Source organism: Heterocephalus glaber, unplaced genomic scaffold (genome assembly GCF_053883595.1).
Source record: "Heterocephalus glaber isolate CG9 unplaced genomic scaffold, H.glaber_assembly_v1.0 deba00000621, whole genome shotgun sequence".
Classification (NCBI taxonomy): Eukaryota; Metazoa; Chordata; class Mammalia; order Rodentia; family Bathyergidae; genus Heterocephalus; species Heterocephalus glaber.
This window is the reverse complement of record NW_028258153.1, coordinates 21,883,664-21,903,513: the sequence shown is the minus strand read 5'-3', so window position 1 is coordinate 21,903,513 and position 19,850 is coordinate 21,883,664. Positions and strand designations below refer to the sequence as shown.

Below are 19,850 nucleotides of genomic sequence, written 5' to 3'. Positions count from 1 at the left end.
TTCCATTTCATTATACTTAGTATACCTTTTAAAAGAACACATAGCTCTTCCTGAATATCCCTTAGAAATGTGATATTAATGCTTCTTTAGATAGTTACTCGGTGGTTGTGAAAGAATTGTTTTTCCTGACAAATATACCTAATGTAATGATTTTCTTATTTCAGAAAGATCCCGATTACCTGAAGCTGTGGTTGGACAATTTTGTTTCAAGCTATGAGCATTTCTTAGATGTTGATTTTGAAAAACTGCCTACCAGGTATGTAGACATACAACTTTATTACCCTTGCTCATTTTTGGCACAAAAATATCAATGCTGACATGTTAAACGGAAGGCAGATATGTCAGTGCTCTTGATATCTTGCATAACTGCTCTCATGGCAAAAATTACTCATAGCAGTTTCTCTTTTTGGTACAAGACCTGCCTTTTCAAAACCTCTTTGCTTTGGGGAGACAATACCCACTGCTATCTTACAGTTCACTCTTTTCTGATGCCAGCTGCCAGGGTTAGCACCAGGTCTCACAAGTTAAAGGCAAAGTCCTTCATGAGACTGGCTTCACTTCAGACATCATTCACAAGTTTTTTGGGGCACCAACATTTAAGACCAACTTTAAATCATCTCTCTTCAAGTTCAGTAATTTCCTAGACTGCCTCAAAAGAATTTACCGAAAGTGCAATACTTATGATTGCTGCTTTATTATAAAGGATGCACGTAGAACAATCTAGAAGGGTCCTAGATGCAGAGCTTCCATTCCCTTTCCCCATAGAATCAGGATGCATTGCCTCCCAGAGCATAAGTGTGTTACCAGTCAGGAAACATGTCAAGCTTTGAGTATCTAGAATGTCATTGGGGTCTTTTTTTTGGGGGGGCGGGTACCGGCGATCAAACTTGGAACCTTGCGCTTGCAAGGCAGGCGGCTGAACCACTGAGCTAAATCCCTGGCCCTCATTGTGGTTTTATTGCATCAGTTAGCACATGCTTGATTTTGTCTCCAGTCTTTCTCCCTTCTCTAGAGGTTAAGTGAGCCTGAAAGCTCCAATTCTTATGTTTGGGCCTTCTGATACTACTAGTTTTCTGTATGGAAACTCTAGGGGCCCTTGAGTAGCCTCATTTCCATAAAGTGAGATGTTGTCCAAGGGGACCTGTTGTGAATAACAAAAGAATTTACATTTTTGGGGGGGAGGGTACTGGCGATCGAACTTGGGATCTTGCGCTTGGGCAGCACCACTGAGCTAAAATCCCTGGCCCTAAAAAAATTATTTTTTGAGATGAAGTCTTACTGTGTAGTTTAGGCTGGGCTTTTAACTCATTTCTCCTGTCTCAGCCTCCTAGTGCCAGATTATTGGTATGTACTACCACATACAGCACACAAGAAACCTCTGTCACTCTAGAGATTCCTAATGTTTTTGACCTCCCTACCAACAAACTGGGACAAAAACAGATATGCCTTTTTTCTTCTCTCTCTCTCTCTCTCACCCCCTCACCCCCTCTCTCCCCCTCCCCCCTCCCCCCTCCCCTTCCTTCCCTCCTTCCCTCCTTCCCTCCTTCCCTCCTTTTCTTCTTTCCCTTTTTCTTTCTTTTCCGTATTGGGAATCAAACCCAAAGGTACTCTACCACTGAGCTACATCCTTATTGCTTTTTAAAATTTTCAGTCAGAGTCTTCACTGCATTGGCCAGGCTGGCCTTGAACTTGCAGTCTTCTGTTTTAGTCTCTGAGTAACTTGATTATAGGTGTGCTCCACCACACCTAGCTACATAATATTCTTTATATAACACAAGCATGTGAGTTAACTTATTTCCATTCCCAACATCAGAGGAGAGCCTTGGAAAACATTTTTAAGAGGAGGCAAAATATTTAGATTTTTAAAAGCTATATTAAAAAATGATAAATGGGAAATTCAAATTTTATGAAAAAGTACAACTGAAAGTACAAATCTTTTTTTCCATTCTTCCACTTAACCACCATTTCTGGACTCTCAGTTTCCTGGTCACATACAAGATAAAGTTCTTTCTATATCTCAGGCTGTCATGAAAGCCAAGTAATAGGTAAGAGAGATTGGCTGGGGTAAAAAGGAAAAATAGGGAGAGACATTTAGCCTCAAAAGAAGTTCCAGTTACAAATATATGTTGAGGGAAGAAAGAAGAAATATTGTGGTTAGTGAAGAGAAAGTACCGGAGAATTAAAAATCTGCAAGGAACAATGTTTGAAATTTGGGGATAAGGGTGGGCAGTCAGGGTAGTAGTTAGAGTTGAGTCTGGAGTTTTTGCATTACTGGGAAATTTCCCAGCCTGGGCTCAAACTTGTGATCCTTTTGCCTTAGCCTGTCAAATAGCTGGGATGACAGGAATGTGCTGCTGAGCATGACTGCTTTTACTTTAATAATTTATAATTCACATTAAATCATGGGCTTATGAATTTTATGAAGTTAGGATTTGGGCCTTTAAATATTTGGAGTATTGGAACGAGACTTCTGAAGTTTCTAAGGTACAGTTATCATTCATACATTATAAAGGGATTATTGGGGGATCATTTCCAAAAACATTAAGTGGACTTATACTGCCACAGTGATTAACTTAGGGTGAGAATGAGAAATATTAACAGTATTGTTTTATTTGTTATATAGTTAGCTTTTTTTTTTTTTTTTTGAGACAGGGTCTTGTAATTCAGCCTGGCCTTGAACTCACTATGAGGGCAGGCTGGCATCGAAATCACAGCAGTCCTGGGATTACAGGGGTATGCCACCACACCCCTAGTTATTTAAAGTTGTGTTTCTAGGCATCTGAGGCAGGAGGATTGAAAATTCAAGTCCAGCTTAGGCAGTTTAGCAACTTAGTGAGACCCTGTCTGAAAATGTTAAAAGGGCTGAGGTTGTAGCTAGATGCAAAGATACTGGGTTCAATTGTCAATACCACAGAATCAAAACGAAAAAATCCCCATTGAACCATGAATTTAGATTTTTACTAATAGAAAGCATTCAAATTTTCAAGTACAGACTATGTATAAGACACTGTTATAAAATTAGTTAAATTAAAGGTAAGAAACTCATGTATAATTGTCATGTAAAGTAAACTGACTTAATAGCATTTCTGAATTAGAGACTTCATAATGAAGGACAAATTGCTTTTACCAGAATTTAAAGCTTTGAACAAACTTTAAGCTAGGCTTCTTCCAGTGTTAGACATGATTACTGCTGTTCAATTGATAGATATTCAGTACTCAACAGGAGTGGAACAGATTTTTAGTTTGGGAAATTTCAGCAAAAAGAGCATATAATTTTGGGCAGTAAAATTCTAGTAAAGTGCTTCTAAGTTCTTAAATGCTTATCATACTAGAAACATGACCAAGAATTTTAGCTTTACCTGTAAGGCATATTTCAACAGAGCATTAATTTTATAATGCGGGCTAGTTCAAAACAAAACAAAGATAACATTGCTCTTTTAGAAGCTAATTACTTTTGACAGTTATTTTATTTTATTTTATTTTTTGGTACCGGGGATCAAACTCAGGACCTTGTGCTTACAAGGCAGACGGCGGAACCACTGAGCTAAAACCCCAGCCCTTGACAGTTATTTTTAAAAATGTGCAGTGTAGAATGGGGAGACCACAGATAAAAGGAAATAATCCTTTAAACTACTATGGATTGGGTCTGGGGATTTAGCTCAGTGGTTTCGTCGCCTGTTGCGCAGGTGCAAGGACCCGAGTTCAATCCCCGATACCAAAAAAAGAAAGAAAACTATAAACTACTATGGATTACAGGAAAAATACCATGTTTTCTTTCTTGTTGACATGTTTTTTTGAAAAGTGGAGAAAAAAGAGATTAACTTAATCTCAAAAATTATATTTAAATCTTTGTTATTATCTTGAGTTGTTCAGGCTTTTCCAAGCACCTCTTTTTAACTCTTCAGCAGGAGAAAAATATACATATATGACAATGAGAGATTTTCTAGTACTGCTTATGAATAAGAGAATGAACAAATTGAAGCTACAACTGAAGTTCCCATTCTAAAATAAAGCATGGTATTTTTTATAACATGGTTATAGAATTTGTCAACCTTTATACTATAATGTGTTTTGGGGGTTATTGTTTGTACAATTTAATTAAAATCAGGTGTTAATTTTATAAAAACAGTTTATGTTGGAGAATGATTAAGAAGGCTAATTATATTATGTTTTTGTGTGTGAGTACTGGTATTATTCTTCAATTTTTTTTTTTTTTTTTGGTACCAGGGATCAAACTCGGGTCCTTGTGCTTGTGCAGCAGGCAGCAAAACCACTGAGCTAAATCCCTGGCCCCTCTTCAAGTTTTTTTTTTGTCTGAAGTTAATCAGATAGTCTTTCATTCAGTGTTAAAAGTACTATACTAGGAATAGCTCACATGAAGCAGTATATGAAGAGACTTAAGTTGTAAGTGTCATTTAATTATAGGAGCTCTTTATTCTCCTGAGATTTGGGCATTTTTATAGAGGTAGAAAAATTATCAGTGGCTTGAAAAATTTTTAGGGTTCAGTGATAGTATACATTTTTATAATTTTTCATGTATTTCCCAGCAAAAAATACATATTGACGTGGTTTTAGAGCCCTGTGAAGTAGGTTAGATCATATTAAAATTTTATAGATTGTTGAGGAACATCAGAAATAAAATGACCAGTACCATGTTACAGAGGTGGAATTTACTCCCTGGGTCTTCAGATTTTGAATCTAGTGTGGGCTTTTATTGTGTGAGAGACCCTAGAGGAGCCATTTAATCTGACATGGACATTGGCCTTTAAAGAACCATATTGTCTTTTTACACAAAGCCATTTATCACAAACTCTAAAAAAATCTGTTAATGCTCACGTATGGGATCTACATTCATCTTTTCATCTTTCTCATTTTGCTGTTTATCATTTCTCCATCTTATCATATGGCTCGGGGAATGTATAAAATAGGACATTAGTGTGCAGTAAAGCAGATGACAAAATTTGTATTTATGAACTTCTGTATCTACATTATATAATTATACATATTTTAATTAAAAACAGAATAATTGATAATATGAGTCTGTCCTGAAATAAGATTAATCATTCTGCTTTAGTTACGAATCATCTGGTTGTGCTTACGGACAAGAAGTTACAGAATATCTGGAAAAAAAATAAAAGAACTTCCTTAGGATTTAGGCTGAAAATGGAGTTCATTTAAGTACTAGAGATTTTCTTCCTGTATTTCAACACTTTATTTTCTTCCCCTCAATTGTAGGGTAGATGATATGCCTCCAGGAATATCTCTACTTCCTGATAATATTCTGCAGGTTCTGAGGATCCAGCTGTTACATTGTGTTCAGAAAATGGCAGATGGGTTAGAGGTACAACAACAAGCCTTGTCGGTTTTGCTTGTCAAGTTCTTCATTATTCTTTGCAGGTATCTGGTATAAAAATATAAACTAATTATTTAACAATAGTCATTACCAAAATAATAATAATAATAGATTTATTGCTTTTGTGATTTTTTTTTTTTTTTGGTGGTTTATTTCTCTTTTGAAGCAGGATCTCACTATGTAGTTCAGGCTGGTCTTGAACTCACTGTGTAAACCCACACTGACTTCAAACTTGGGACAGCCTTTCCTGCTGCTCTTTCCCTCAGATGTGCAGACCTTTTTACTCCACATCACGTTGGGGGAGGCAGTGGAGGGTGATATGAATGTCACAGGAGGAGATACCTTCTGTGTTTGTTTCAAAGTGATGTGCCACTTGTTAATGTACATATTGAAAAGAGCAATTTTAAATTATTTTTTGGCTTACGTTGCAGTATTTATTTTCTTGTATTAGAAAAGATTCCTTTGAACGAAGAAGACCTAAAAATTTTGAACAACCCAATATCAACCAATGAAATTGAAAAGGTAATTAAAAACTTATCAACTAAGAAAAGCCCAGACCCTGATGGCTTCACTGCTGAATTCCAGAAGACATTTAGAGAGGAACTGCTGCCACTACTGTTTAAACTCTTCAATGAAATTGAAAGGGAAGCAATACTCCCAAATTCATTCCTGGAAGCAAGCATCACCTTGATCCTCAAAGCAGAGAAAGACCCAACTGAAAAAGAGAACTATAGGCCAATCTCACTAATGAACATAGATGCACAAATCCTTAATAAGATAATGGCAAACAGAATGCAGAAGATCATCAAGAAGATCATACACCCTGATCAAGTGGGATTCATCCCAGGGATGCAGGGATGGTTCAATAGATGCAAATCAATAAATGTAATACACTGTATCAATAGAGCCAAGGACAAAAACCATATGATTATCTCCATAGATGAAGAAAAAGCATTTGACAAAATCCAACATGCATTTATGATAAAAACCCTACAAAAAATTGGAATAGATGGTCTCTACCTCAAACTGATAGAAGCCATCTATGAAAAACCAACAGCCAATATCATACTAAATGGTCAAAAACTGAAACCCTTCACACTAAAATCAGGAACAAGACAAGGATGTCCACTATCACCACTCTTGTTCAATATAGTTCTGGAAACATTAGCCACAGCAATTAGACAAGAGAAAGAAATAAAAGGAATAAAGATAGGAAATGAAGAAGTCAAATTGTCATTATTTGCAGATGACATGATACTCTATGTAGAAGACCCCAGGAACTCCACCAAAAGTCTCCTAGACTTAATAACCACATTCAGTCAAGTAGCTGGTTACAAGCTCAACACACAAAAATCAATAGCTTTCCTCTACACCAATGACAGACTCACTGAGAGAGAAATAGGGCAAATAATTCCTTTCACAAAAGCATCCAAAAAATTGAAATACGTAGGAATCATCCTAACGAAAGAAATCAAAGACCTCTTCTCTGAAAACTATGGCAGTCTGAAAAGAGAGATTGAAGATGATATCCGAAAATGGACAGACATCCCCTGCTCCTGGGTAGGAAGGATTAATATAGTGAAAATGGCCATACTTCCAAAACTGCTGTATAGATTTAATGCAATTCCAATTGAGATCCCAGCAGCATACTTCATAGACCTCGAGAAAACAATCCAAAAATTCATTTGGAACAAGAAGAGACCCAGAATAGCAAAAGCAATTCTAGGTAACAGAGACATGGCTGGGGGTATCACAATCCGCAACCTGCAACTCTACTACAAAGCTACTGTGATAACAACAGCATGATACTGGCAAAGAAACAGACTTGAGGACCAGTGGAACAGATTAGAAGATGCTGAAACAACGCCAGACACACTCAGCCATCTCATCTTCGACAAAGGAGCCAAACACCCTCACTGGAGGAAAGATAGCCTCTTTAATAAATGGTGCTGGAAAAATTGGGCTTCAACTTACCAGAGATTAAAACTAGACCTGTATCTCTCACCATGCACTAAACTAAAATCAAAATGGATTAAAGATCTAAATATTAAAATAGAAACTCTGAACCATTTGGAACAGAGGTTAGGTAGAACCCTTGAAGACATCAGTGTAGGAAAAGATTTTATGAACAAAACCTCAGTTGCCCGTGCACTAGCACAAACAATCAACAAGTGGGATCTCTTCTTATTAAAAGGCTTCTGCACAGCAAGAGAAACCACCAGCAGCGTGAAGAGACAACCCACAATGTGGGAAAAAATCTTCACCTGCTCTTCCTCAGACAAAGGTCTACTATCTCGAATCTATAAAGAACTTAAAAAGTTCAGACCTCTCAAATTTAAAGACCCAATCCAAACATGGGCATCTGAAATGAACAGACATTTCTCAGACAAAGAAGTAGAAATAGCAAATAAATACATGAAAAAATGTTCAACATCACTGGTCATTCGAGAGATGTAAAGGAAAACAACGCTGAGATTCCACTTCACTCCAGAAAGAATGGCTGCTATCATGAAATCAACCAATAACAAATGCTGGCAGGGGTGTGGGGAAAGAGGAACCCTGCTCCACTGCTGGTGGGAGTGCAGACTGGTGCAAGCACTGTGGAAATCAGTATGGAGATACCTCAAAGAAGTAGGACTGGAAGTCCCATTTGACCCCACTATTCCACTACTGGGGATCTTCCCCAAAGAATTAATCCCACAGTGATATATGTGCACCCATGTTCATAGCAGCACAGTTCGTAATAGCTAAAACTTGGAAACAGCCCAAATGCCCATCAACTGGAGACTGGATAAAGAAAATGTGGTTTTTTTTAATAAAATGGAGTACTGCTCAGCCATAAAATATGAGAAATTAGAGTCATTTATAGCTAAGTGGATGCACATTGAGGCAATACTCTTAAGTGAAATAAATAGGACACACGTGTAAATACCGAACAGTTTCTCTGGTGTGAGAAACTGAAAGTGTAAATAAGGACTAAATGTATAATAGGTCATGTGAAATAGGAAGAAAAGGGGCAAAGGGGAAGGAAGTGGGAGGGCTAGGGGAAAGGATAGAAGGGAATGGGATTAATAGGAGAAAATGGAAAAATAGGAACAAAATCTTTGTAAATAGGGAGGACTGGAGGGGTTGAAGGGAGGGCTGGGCAAGGGTGAAAAATAAGAACCAAAAGAGACTATGTAAAGGTGCAAATTTCCAATGATGAATGTCATTATATTGTATACCTAAAATGTACCAATGATTAGAATGACTAATCGATAATGTAAAATAGGAAGAAAAGGTCCAAAGGGGTAGGGGTAGTGGGAGGGGCAGGGGAAAGGAAAGAAGGGAAAGGAAAAATGCTGAGAAATGGAAAAAATGGAAATAAAGTCTTTGTAAATAGGGAAGGGTGGAGAGTGTGAAGGGAGGGCTAGGAATGGGGAAAAAATAAGAACCAAGATGGATCATGTAAAGGTACAATTCCCAATGAGAAATGTAATTGTGTTGTATACCTACAATGTACCAATAAAAGAATTTAATTTAAAAAAAAAGAAAAGATTCCTTTATATAGAAAAAATATATTTTTCATTACCTCAAAGACGTATTTCCCCTTTTTGTACTTTGTCCATGATCACAACCCTTAACGAGCAATAGAATATATGGTCGCCTTGGAGTGGCCAGTGGCCCCTGTGCCCTCCATGATTCTGTGTTGCCACTGGTACATTAGCTCCCAGCCCCACTCTGTCCACTCACTCATGGGGGCTTCCAGACCTCAAGCTCCACTTGAGCCTGTGTCCTGGGGAGTCCTCTACACTCCTTGTGTGTTGGCAAATGCAGTTAATACAGCAATGTTTTCTGTCACACACACGCAAAAAATGTGGGGCAATCCTGCCTCAGCCTTCTGAGTACTTGGATTGCAGATGTGCCCTCACCTGGCCCATTTTTTGATTGTCTTAGTTACTTTTATTGCTGCTGAGACAAAATACCTGACACTCAAAGTTAAATGAGGAAAGGTTTATTGTTTGTACAGTTTGTAGAGGCCTCAGTTCATAGTTGGCTGGTTCAAAGGCAGGGTGGCATCGCAGAGGAAAAACAGTTCATGATGAGCAGAAGACAGCAAAGCAGTGAAGTAGCAAGCAGCAGCCCTCTTTCTGTCCCTTATATTCTACCTAGACTACCTGCCCTTAGGCCAGGTCGCACTCACACCAGGCTAGTGCTCACACCCGCCCATAGGCTGGTCATCCTTAATCCTAGTATCACACCATGAAGCAGTCCCAGCATCACACACCCTAGATCCAGCCTCCTTCTATGAACCCATAAGGGTTTGGAGAGACATCTGTATACAAGCCATGACATTGATTATTAATGATATTTGTGGTTTGTGCAGATCTTTAGAGTGTGACCACCATTTATAATCAGATTGTCATTTCTTCACACATTGCAAAGCCTTTTAATTAGTATAGTTAATTACAGAGACACTCAACCAAGAGTTTTAAGTGTTACTTTAGCATAAAGACAGTAACAGGAGTTTATACTTCAGTAAGAAATAACTATACCAGTATTTTTTCTGTGTTGCTTACCTGTAAATTTGTACTTTTTTTGGTGTTGCAAAGTGAACTTAGGGCCTCGCTCATGCTAGACTAGCACTTTACCTATGCTACACTCAGCCCCTGTATGCACATTTTTATTACTATGCATTATACTTGTGAAATTATATATTTCAGCTTTTTCATTTTATCATTTTATAAATAAAATACAATCATTTTACAGGTTATTATATTGTCCACTTTTTTTTTTTTTTGGTACTGGGGATCGAACTCGGGACCTTCTGCTTGTGAGGCAGGCACCGGAACCACTGAGCTAAATCCCTGGCCCCTTCTACTTTTATTAATTAGATCTGTGGTACTTAAATCTTGGTATGGATAAGTATCAACTGGAACAACTAGTTCAAATACAGAATTTGAGCTTTACTTAAGAAAATTCTGATTTTAAAAGCTTTAAATATCTGGATTTTTTAAATGTTCCATACTAATCTACATAAAAGAAATTGAGAACCATTGAACGAGTGGCATAATATGCTTCTTACAATCTGCCACCTTTTTAGTGCCACTTTCTAATATAATATAATATTTGTTTATAAATATTTTATAATTAGATGAATAGGGACTTTTGTTTTGTTTTGGTACTGGGGATTGAACTTGGGTCCTTGCTCTTACGCAGCAGGCAGCGAAACCACTGAGCTAAATCCCCGGCCCAAATAGGGTCTTAATTTACTTTTTAATCACCTTTGACTTAGTTTTTCATTGCCTTTGATTCCAGGAATTATGGAATGATTGAGCAATAATAGCTAAAACATTGTACTGCTATTTCAACTCTCTAAGAACCTTAGCATATTTCAGTTTTGATGCTCATCCTTTTCCTTAAAATTAAGAAAAATAATAAGACAGTTATAAGGGCGGCAGGAAAAGGGTTTACTCAGTAAGATAAGAGTTGGCCTCCAAACTAATTTTTTCATATATTTTCTCCTGTTAACTACCTACTACAATTTTTACTGAAATCATAGAGTACACTAATGTTGTATACTGTGTTGTATAATTCTTTAGTTTTGACAAACGAATATTGTCATGTAAACACCATTATTTTATACAAAATAGTTTCACCTGCCAGTACATGGCCTTGCTCAACCTGTTCAGTCCTTTTACCATCCACCTCCTGCCACAACCTCTGGAATCACTGATCTTTTTATGTCTGTAGTTTTGTTTTGGTACTGGAAACCAAACTCAGGACTTTGCACTTGCCAGGCAGGTATGGTGCCACTGAGCTAAATCCCCAGCCCTATGTCTGTAGTTTTACCATTTCCAAAACGTCATGTATTTGGAATCATGTATTATATACCTTTTCAGATTGACCCTTTTCCTCCATGTCTTGTTTTTGTGGTTTAATAGCACATTTCTTTATTCTTGAACATTATTTGATTAATGGATGTTGTAATTTGTTCACTCATTTACTTATTAATGAACATCTTAGCTATTTCTAATTTTTGACAATACATACAAAGCTGCTGTAAACATTAATGCTGAGATTTTGCATAGACAGAAGTTTTCAACCCATTTGGGTAAGTACCTAGGAATGTAATTGCTGTATCATATGGAACATTTAGGCTTTAGCTTTGTCAGAAACTGCCAAATTATCTTCTACAGTGGTTGTACATTTTCAGTCCCACTCACAGTAAATGAAAATTCCTTTTACTCCACATTTTTTCTAGTATTTGGTGATACTGTTCTTTTAGATTTTAGCTGTTGTAGTAATTGTGTCTAGTATTTCATTGTTTTAATTTGCAGTTCCCCAATAATGTAAGATGTTCAGCATCTTTTCACATGGCTGTTTGCCATATCTATCTTCTTTTTTTTTGGTACCAGGGAGTGGAGGCAGGCTCAATGCCGCTGAGCTAAACTATCTTCTTTTGTAAAGTATCTGTATCTGTCTTTTGCCCAGCTTTAAAATTGAGTTATTTTCTTATTAAATTTAGAAAGCCTTTGAAAATTTTGAGACTTTTTTTTATCAGATGTCTCTTTTGCACATATTTTCTCATGGTGTCTTACTTGTCTTTTTGTTCTTAAAACATATTTTCCAGAACAGAAGTTTTAAATTTTAATGATGTTCAAGTTATCAATTCTTTCATGGATTATGCTTTTGGTTTCACATCTCTAAGGTTGTCAGCAAACCCAGCATTACTTAGGTTTTTCTTTTATATTTTCTTATAATGTTGCTGTTATTCATTTCCTTGTCCATAAGCTGTAACCACCCAATATATGTTTGGTGTTATTATTTTGAACAAGCTATTTTATTAGGACTATTAAAAATAAGAAAAATAAAGTCAGGCATGGTAATCCCAGTTACTAGGAGAGTGAGGCAGGAGGATTGTAAATTTGAGGCCAGACCGGCAACTTAGCAAAACCTTGTCCCAAGATAAAATTTAAAAAGGGCTGGGAGCTGTATGTAGATCAGTAGTAGAGCACTTGCCTAACACAAATGAGGTTCCCAGATTCAATCTCCAGTTCTGAGAGGGGAGAAAAAAGATTACAATATATTTTATCTTCATTTATTCCTTTTTAGTTTCTCTTCTTTAGTTTATGATGGATTTGAGATTTATTGATTTTTAGTTTATTCAGCTTTTTCCTTGTAAAGACCAGAATGATGACTTCCAAAACTCTACGTGTTAGATCAGAAATTAAAAAATCTTACTTAACTTATGAAAATCAAAGGTAAGGGTTTAGATAAAAGAGTTTTGACAGAAATATAGTCAGGGCTGGAGCCATAGTCATTCAAAACTGAGTTTTCCTGTTTTGCAGTTTTGCTGTTCGACTTTAAAGATGCTTTTGAAATTCTCATATAATCTATACTCAACTACTCCCCCATCATAAGTAGTATATGTAGAACTCTAATAAAGCCAAATAACGCCCAAATGATTGATTTAATTCTATATTAATATTAATCCATTTGACTTTTCATTTGGATTTATTTCTTCTATACTAATTCATCTTTAACTTTTGTCATGATTTTTTAATATTTCAACTTTATTGAGCAATTAATTTACATGTCATACAGTTCACCCATTTAAGATATATCATTCCACTGGGCCTGGTGGCACACTCCTATAATCCCAAAACTTGGGAGACTGAGGCAGGAGGTTAGCCATGAGTTTGAGATCAGCGTAGGCTACATAGTGAGTTCAAGGCCAGCCTGGACTGGAAAGGGAGACCCTGTCTCAAAGCAAAAAAACCCACAAAACCAGTGGCTTTTAATGTATTACAGAATTGTGGCATCACCACTGTCAATTTTAGAACTGACATAAGGAAAGACACCCATAAGGAAACTCAGTGCTCATTAATAGGATCTTACCTTTATCCTACTTCTATCCCCAAGCAACCACTAATTTATTTTCTGATCTGAATATTTTGTAGCAATGAAATCATCTACCATGTGGTCTCTATGACTAGCATCTTGCACATAGCACAATATTTTTAAGGTCAGTCCGTTTCGTAGAATGTATTAGTACTTTTGTAGAATATATCAATACTTTTTTTAACCTGTATTGATACTTGATATATTTTATCCCCATTGTAGGGATAAACTACATTTTATCGGTTATCACTTGGTAGATATTTGACTTTTTTGTGTGTTTTTGGTTGGCGTGAACATGGTTGCTCTCTGAACATATCATTTTAGTATGGACATATATACTTTTGCCTATTGAGTATATACTTGGGGGTGGAATTGATGATCACACTGTAACTCAGTCATTAATCTCTTGAGAAACTGTCAGATTGTCTTCCAATGTAGCTGTACCATTGTACATTACCCATCAGCAGTGTATGAAAGTTTTGTTCTTTGCACATCCTTGCCAATACTTATTATGTCTCTTTCATTATAGCCTTGTAGTGGACAAACCAAAATGTCATGTCACTCTGACCTTTACATTGAGAAGTCTGTTAGTCTTACCTGTTCTCTTACCATCTATTGTATTTTAAGATATAAAGTATTTTACAAAGTCATAGTGTCTCAGACAAATTAATAACCTTTAGTTTTTATACTTATGCCAAGAAAAGGACTTTGATACAGTAAATGTTAACATATTATGTTTCATACCACAGTCTTATTAAAAAAAATGGAGTAAAATGAGGGTTACATTTTAATTAAGCATTGATCACTTATTGACCTGAAATTTCAAACAAGGTGTGATACTTTGCCCTTTTAGAGTATGTGAGGATGCCAGTGGCTCTATCAGGGATTTTTAATATAATAGAGGAAATACAGTGTAAGTCTAAAAAGGGAATTATTCAAAACGTAAAGTGAAAACTATAAAGCTACATGCGCAGTGTAATGGTAATACTGTATACAAACACTAAACTAAGAATTTTCATGAGGAAAATACCTGTAAATAAATAACCTCGATGTATATAATTGCTTATTATTTGAGTTGTAAGATGTTGGTGATTTTATTCCCTCTGTTTCTAGTTTGATATTTTCTAATTTTCCATAATAATTACATGCAAATCTATTTATTTTGATATACTGTGACTGTAAAATATTTTGTATCATAAACATTTTCTGTTTATAATAGTTAAATGATACTTAAGTATATTTCACATTCTTGGTCGGAAAACAGTTATATAACCATATTGGGTTTTGTTTATTTGTTTTATGTAGTAGGGATTATTTCCGGGGCCTCTCACATACTTGGCAAGTACAGTTTTATGTTTAAATAAATATAATTTGTATTTTGTTTGTCAACATCTGCTCTCAAAATTCATGCATGAGCACCCCTTTTATTTGCCATTCTTAATATGATTCTTTTTTCTTCCTAGAAATCTGTCAAATGTGGAAGAAATTGGAACATGCTCATGTATTAATCATGTCATCACCATGACAACACTCTATATTCAGCAAGTAGGTGTAAACTAATATATTCCTTCTTGTTGCTTTATTGAGGTTAAATAGATTTTACTGTTTTATATTACAGTTGATAAATGTTTTAGGAGAGGTTAAAAATTGAGAGAATTTAAACTATCATTGTGTAATATATATTTCAGAAATCTTACACATACCAAAGATAGACAAGTAGCCAATAATGTTATTTCAATTTAAAAATTAAAGTGTTTTATAAGTGACTTTTTAAAATGACAGTTTGTGATTTTATGTATTTATCACATCTCACTGAATACATTATTTTTTCAAATAATAATTGACTATTTTTAAAGCTATCCTAGGAAACACTTAAAATTTGAGAAGGTTTATCTAGTCCATATGATTAAATGACTCTCTTAGGAAATCAGACCCATTTGAATAAAAATGATGTATTGTTAGATGATGAATGCTACATCTTAATATGTTCAATTTTATTTTTAGTTAAAAAGTAAGAAAAAAGAGAAGGAAATGGCGGATCAGACAGCCGTTGAAGAATTTGTGATCCATTCATTGGCATTTTGTGAAAGTTTGTATGATCCATATAGGAATTGGAGACATAGAATTTCAGGGTATGTCAAAAATCATATTCATTGGAGGCTGGGGATTTAGCTCAGTGGTTTCGCTGCCTGCTGTGCAAGCGCAAGGACCCAAGTTCAATCCCCGGTACCAGAAAAAAAAAAAAATCATGTTCATTGAAAACCTAAATGTCATAGTATGTGTGATTCTCCTTGGGCCAGGGCTTTAGCTCAGCGGCACAGTGCCTACCTGGTAAGCGCAAGGTCCTGCGTTCGATCCCCGGTACCAAAAAAACCCCAAAAAGCCAAAAGGTTTCTTTTTTTGGTGCCGGGGATCGAACTTGGGTCCTTGCACTTGTGCAGCAGGCGCCAAAACCACTGAGCTAAATCCCCGGCCCAAGGCTATCTTTTTCTATGAAAACAATTATAGGATGTGTATACTACCCACGGATTTAACTCTTGAGATAGAAAAATATGAATTTGTGATACATGTTGCTTCCATATAATTAAATATACTCTGAACTTGTATTTTCAAGTGCTGTTGAATACTTAGTTTGCTAAGAAACATTAAAAGCTCAATAATAAAAAGAGAGTGTACATTTTTTTTTTTTTGGTACCGGGGATCGAACTTGAGTCCTTGAGCTTGCGCAGCAGGCAGTGAAACCACTGAGCTAAATGCCCGGCCCGAATGTACATATTTTTAAGGAAAGTTCTCCTTTTTAAAAAACATTGCGGAAGGAATATTTGAGGGAGTGGGGTTATGGCTCAGAGGTAGAACACAAGCATGACCATGGGTTTGAGCTCAGTACCCGCCCCCCCGCCCCATACATATATTTTATATTTAAAAAATGTTTTTAAGCAGCATTTTGTCCTATTTTTAACTGTGAAGCATGTGTCAGTCAGGGTCCAGCCAGGAAAACAAACCAATAGTTACTTAAAAAGAATGTAATACAAGGAAATTATTAAACATGTTAGAGAACTGGAAAAGCAAAAGTGGTACACTGAGATAATGCAGAAATAGTGACTTTAGGAAAGAGTTACCATATTCTGTGCTATGAGAACAGAGGGACAAGATTGCCAATAACAGGCTCTACATGTCCTGGTAGCACTGGGACTTAGTTCTTTGAGAAAGGAGCATTGCTTTTCTGATATTGCTGACTGGCTGGGAACAGGGCTGTTCTAGAACTACCAAAAATAAGCTGACAACAGGAATTAACTGGCATTGGTTTAGTTAGAACTATTGTGGGGTTGATGCCCATGAGTATAATAAGAAAGAGAAATATAAAATCAATTCCTCTTTCATTCTTCTGCTATTTAATACTCGTTATTGAGGAACCCCAAAAAAGGCATCTGAGCCAGGGTTGGTGGCGCATGCCTGTAATCCCAACACTGGAGAGGCAGAGGCACGAGAATTGCCATGAGTTCGAGGCCAGGCTGAGCTACATAGTGAGACCCTGTCTTAAAAAAAACAAAAAAAGGCAGCTGGAAAAGGAAGAATTTGCAGAGTACCTGTTCCAGCATCAGAAAGTAGAGAGGATCCAGAAGGGTGGGTTTGTAGCATTGCGACAACAGCTTAATTGCCAGTACAGAACACAGAGCGAATTTCTGCCTATCTGTAGGCCCAGATTAGGAAGAATTATATCATCACCTTCAATCAGACCTCTTTTTTAGGTTTCCAGAGTCTGCTCAAGATTTCTTCACTTCTATTTCTAGTTTAACCTGGCTCACTTATAAATAATTCCCACTTGCAACATGATTTCAACAGTTCATTACTAAAATTTAACCTTTTGGTACTAAATAATTTTTACAGGATTTTCAGAGGTTCCAGGGTAGTATACCCTGACTTTGAATAGTCACCAGTGGATGGTGGTAAAAGTTGATAACTTAGAGACCATGTGTATCGACTGTGGCAGTAACACTTTGTATGTTGTAGTGATAACATATTTTATTGAAATAAGAATACATCCTGATGAGGTGACTAGGGATATGTTGGTCCAAGGATACAAAATTTCAGTTAGACTGGAAGAAATAAGTTCAAGAGATGGATTATAAAACATAGCAACTATAATTAATAACACTGTATTGTGTTCTTTTTGTTTTTTATTTTTTAAAATTTAGTTTATTAGTACATGTGTGTAGTACATGATGTTTACATTCCTTGTGTGGAGTTGCTACATGTTCATAATACGTCCCAATTCCTTTTTCTCATCCTTTATCCCTTCCTTCCTTTCCTCTCCATCTCTTATTTATTTATTTATTTATTGCTGAAATTCTTTTATTGGTACATTTTAGGTATACAGTACGTTTACATTTATTGTTGGGTGCTTCTACCTGTACATGATGTATCTTGGTTCTTATTTTTTCCCCATTACCTGTGGCCCTTCCCTATTTACATAGATTTTGTTTCCATTTTTTTCTTTTCTCATAATATTTCCTTTCCCTTCTTTCCTTTCCCCTTCCCCTCCCACTTCCCCTACCCCTTTGGACTTTCTTTTCCTATTTCAAATTATCAGTTACTCATTTTAATCATTTTAATCCTTAATTACACTTTCATTTTCTCACACTAGAGAAACTATTTGGTATTTATACATGTGTGTCCTATTTATTTCACTTAAGAGGATGGCCTCAATATGCATCCATTTAGCTATAAATGTCTCTAGTTTCTTGTTCTTTATGGCTGAGTAGTACTCCATTTTATAAAAAAAAAAAAAAAACACATCCTTATCCAGTCTCCAGTTGATGGGCAGTTGGGCTGCTTCCAAGCTTTAGCTGTTACAAACTGTGCCCCTATAAACATGGGTGCACATAAATCGCTTTGGTATGATTCTTTTAATTCTTTTGGGAAGATAACCAGAAGGGGATAGCTGGGTCAAATGGGACCTCTAGTCCTAGTTCTTTGAGGTATCTCCATACTGATTTCCTCAGTGGTTGCACCAGTCTGCACTCCCACCAACAATAGAGAATTGTTCCTTTCTCCCCACACCCCCGCCAGCATTTGTTATTGGTTGATTTCTTGGCAATGTAATGCACTTGTCTGATCCTGACATAACATTTTCATTCTGAACTCATTGGCCAGAACCAATTAATTATGTGTCCCCATCTACCTCAAAGAGGTGTAGAAGTTCAGTTCTACCATGATTCTAGAAGACCTATAGACATGGAAATAATTGGCAAACAGCACTAAGACTATCTTTCACTTCTGCCTATGCACTGCTTATGACTCTTTAAAGATACAGATAGGAAAATGGATGTACCTTGAGACCATCATGTTAAGTGAAATAAATCAGACACACAATTTTAAATACTGATGAAACTCAAACTAAAAATAACATTAGATAACAGATAATAGGGAGATAGATCTTTTGCAAAAGGAAGGGGACCAAGAGATGTGGGGAGGATGAAAAAAGAATTAAGATATGTTATATACATTTACCAGCTCTCCACAAGAAGTCTAATCATTATGTACTGCAAATATGTACTAATGAAAAGTAAAAATTAAATAAAATTAAAAATACAGGCATGATAGCACTCTGAATACTCATTTAGCATATTTGTTCCCTGTGCATCAATGTTCCTTTTATTTTGATGTGAATGCCAGAGATTTCTCAAAAGACTCTTTCTTCCTCCTACTCTTGATATTTTCCAACTTTCTTTTTTTTTTTGGTACCGGGGATCAAACTCAGGACCTTGCACTTGCGAGGCAGTTGCTGGAACCACTGAGCTAAATCCCCGGCCCTCCAACTTTCATTTTAAACTTGTCAGCAGTAGCCAGTCTAAGACAGAATAAAAGTTTTGAAACAATGACATAGAAGTTTTCTGTATAATAGTTTTAAAAAGAATTTTTCTACATAGACAGCAAGGCAGATGCAGAAAAAAGAACATCAAATAAGAGCAATGTGAATTTAAACATTGGGGAAAAAGCCAAGATTTATAAAAAAGGTAGATCTGATTAAACAAATTAAGTAAAATGGGTAATTAAAAAATAAAATTTTCAAAAGTTAAAAATTTTAAATAGTACAACATCATATAGAAAGAATTGTACATTTTATGTAAGATGACCACAGAAAAGGGAATAGAGGATGAGTAGTGGCATTTAATAAATGTGGACAATATTTGCCAGGAATGTTACTTGAACCTGTGTATTATCTCTAGTATGCATAACAGGCTTGCCTTCTTCTCTTACATAAGAACTGCTTTGGAGGTAAATGGTAAAGCAAGGGATTGAGACTTGTTTCTTTGACCTAGGGAGAGTCAGTCATAAATTTATGAGAAATCCATCGTTCATGGAAGACCTATACAAAGGATATATGGCAATGACTTACATCATATTTATTATTGTGATTCTGAGGTGGCAATTTAGAATATATACACACACACACACATATATATATATGTGTGTGTGTGTATATATATTATTGTGATTCTGAGGTGGCAATTTAAAATATATATATATATTCTTGCTGTTTGTGCTTGATGTGTATACTATAACAGCCAGATAAAAGAGTTAATTAAATTTAGCATAATTCCACACAGGT

The 19,850-nt window shown here is 36.0% G+C and overlaps 1 protein-coding gene across 3 annotated transcripts in view; it reads left to right on the top strand.

Annotated features, from left to right (window-relative positions):
* Nbeal1 (neurobeachin like 1) overlaps positions 1–19,850 on the top strand; it is a 197,697-nt gene that overhangs the window by 24,066 nt on the left and 153,781 nt on the right. For all 3 annotated transcript variants that reach the window (XM_087205830.1, XM_087205829.1, XM_087205828.1), the window contains exons 2-5: positions 165–256; positions 5,236–5,397; positions 14,701–14,782; positions 15,242–15,369. In XM_087205830.1, the coding sequence (XP_087061956.1) occupies positions 165–256; positions 5,236–5,397; positions 14,701–14,782; positions 15,242–15,369 (464 nt within the window). The remainder of the gene's footprint in view (positions 1–164; positions 257–5,235; positions 5,398–14,700; positions 14,783–15,241; positions 15,370–19,850) is intronic.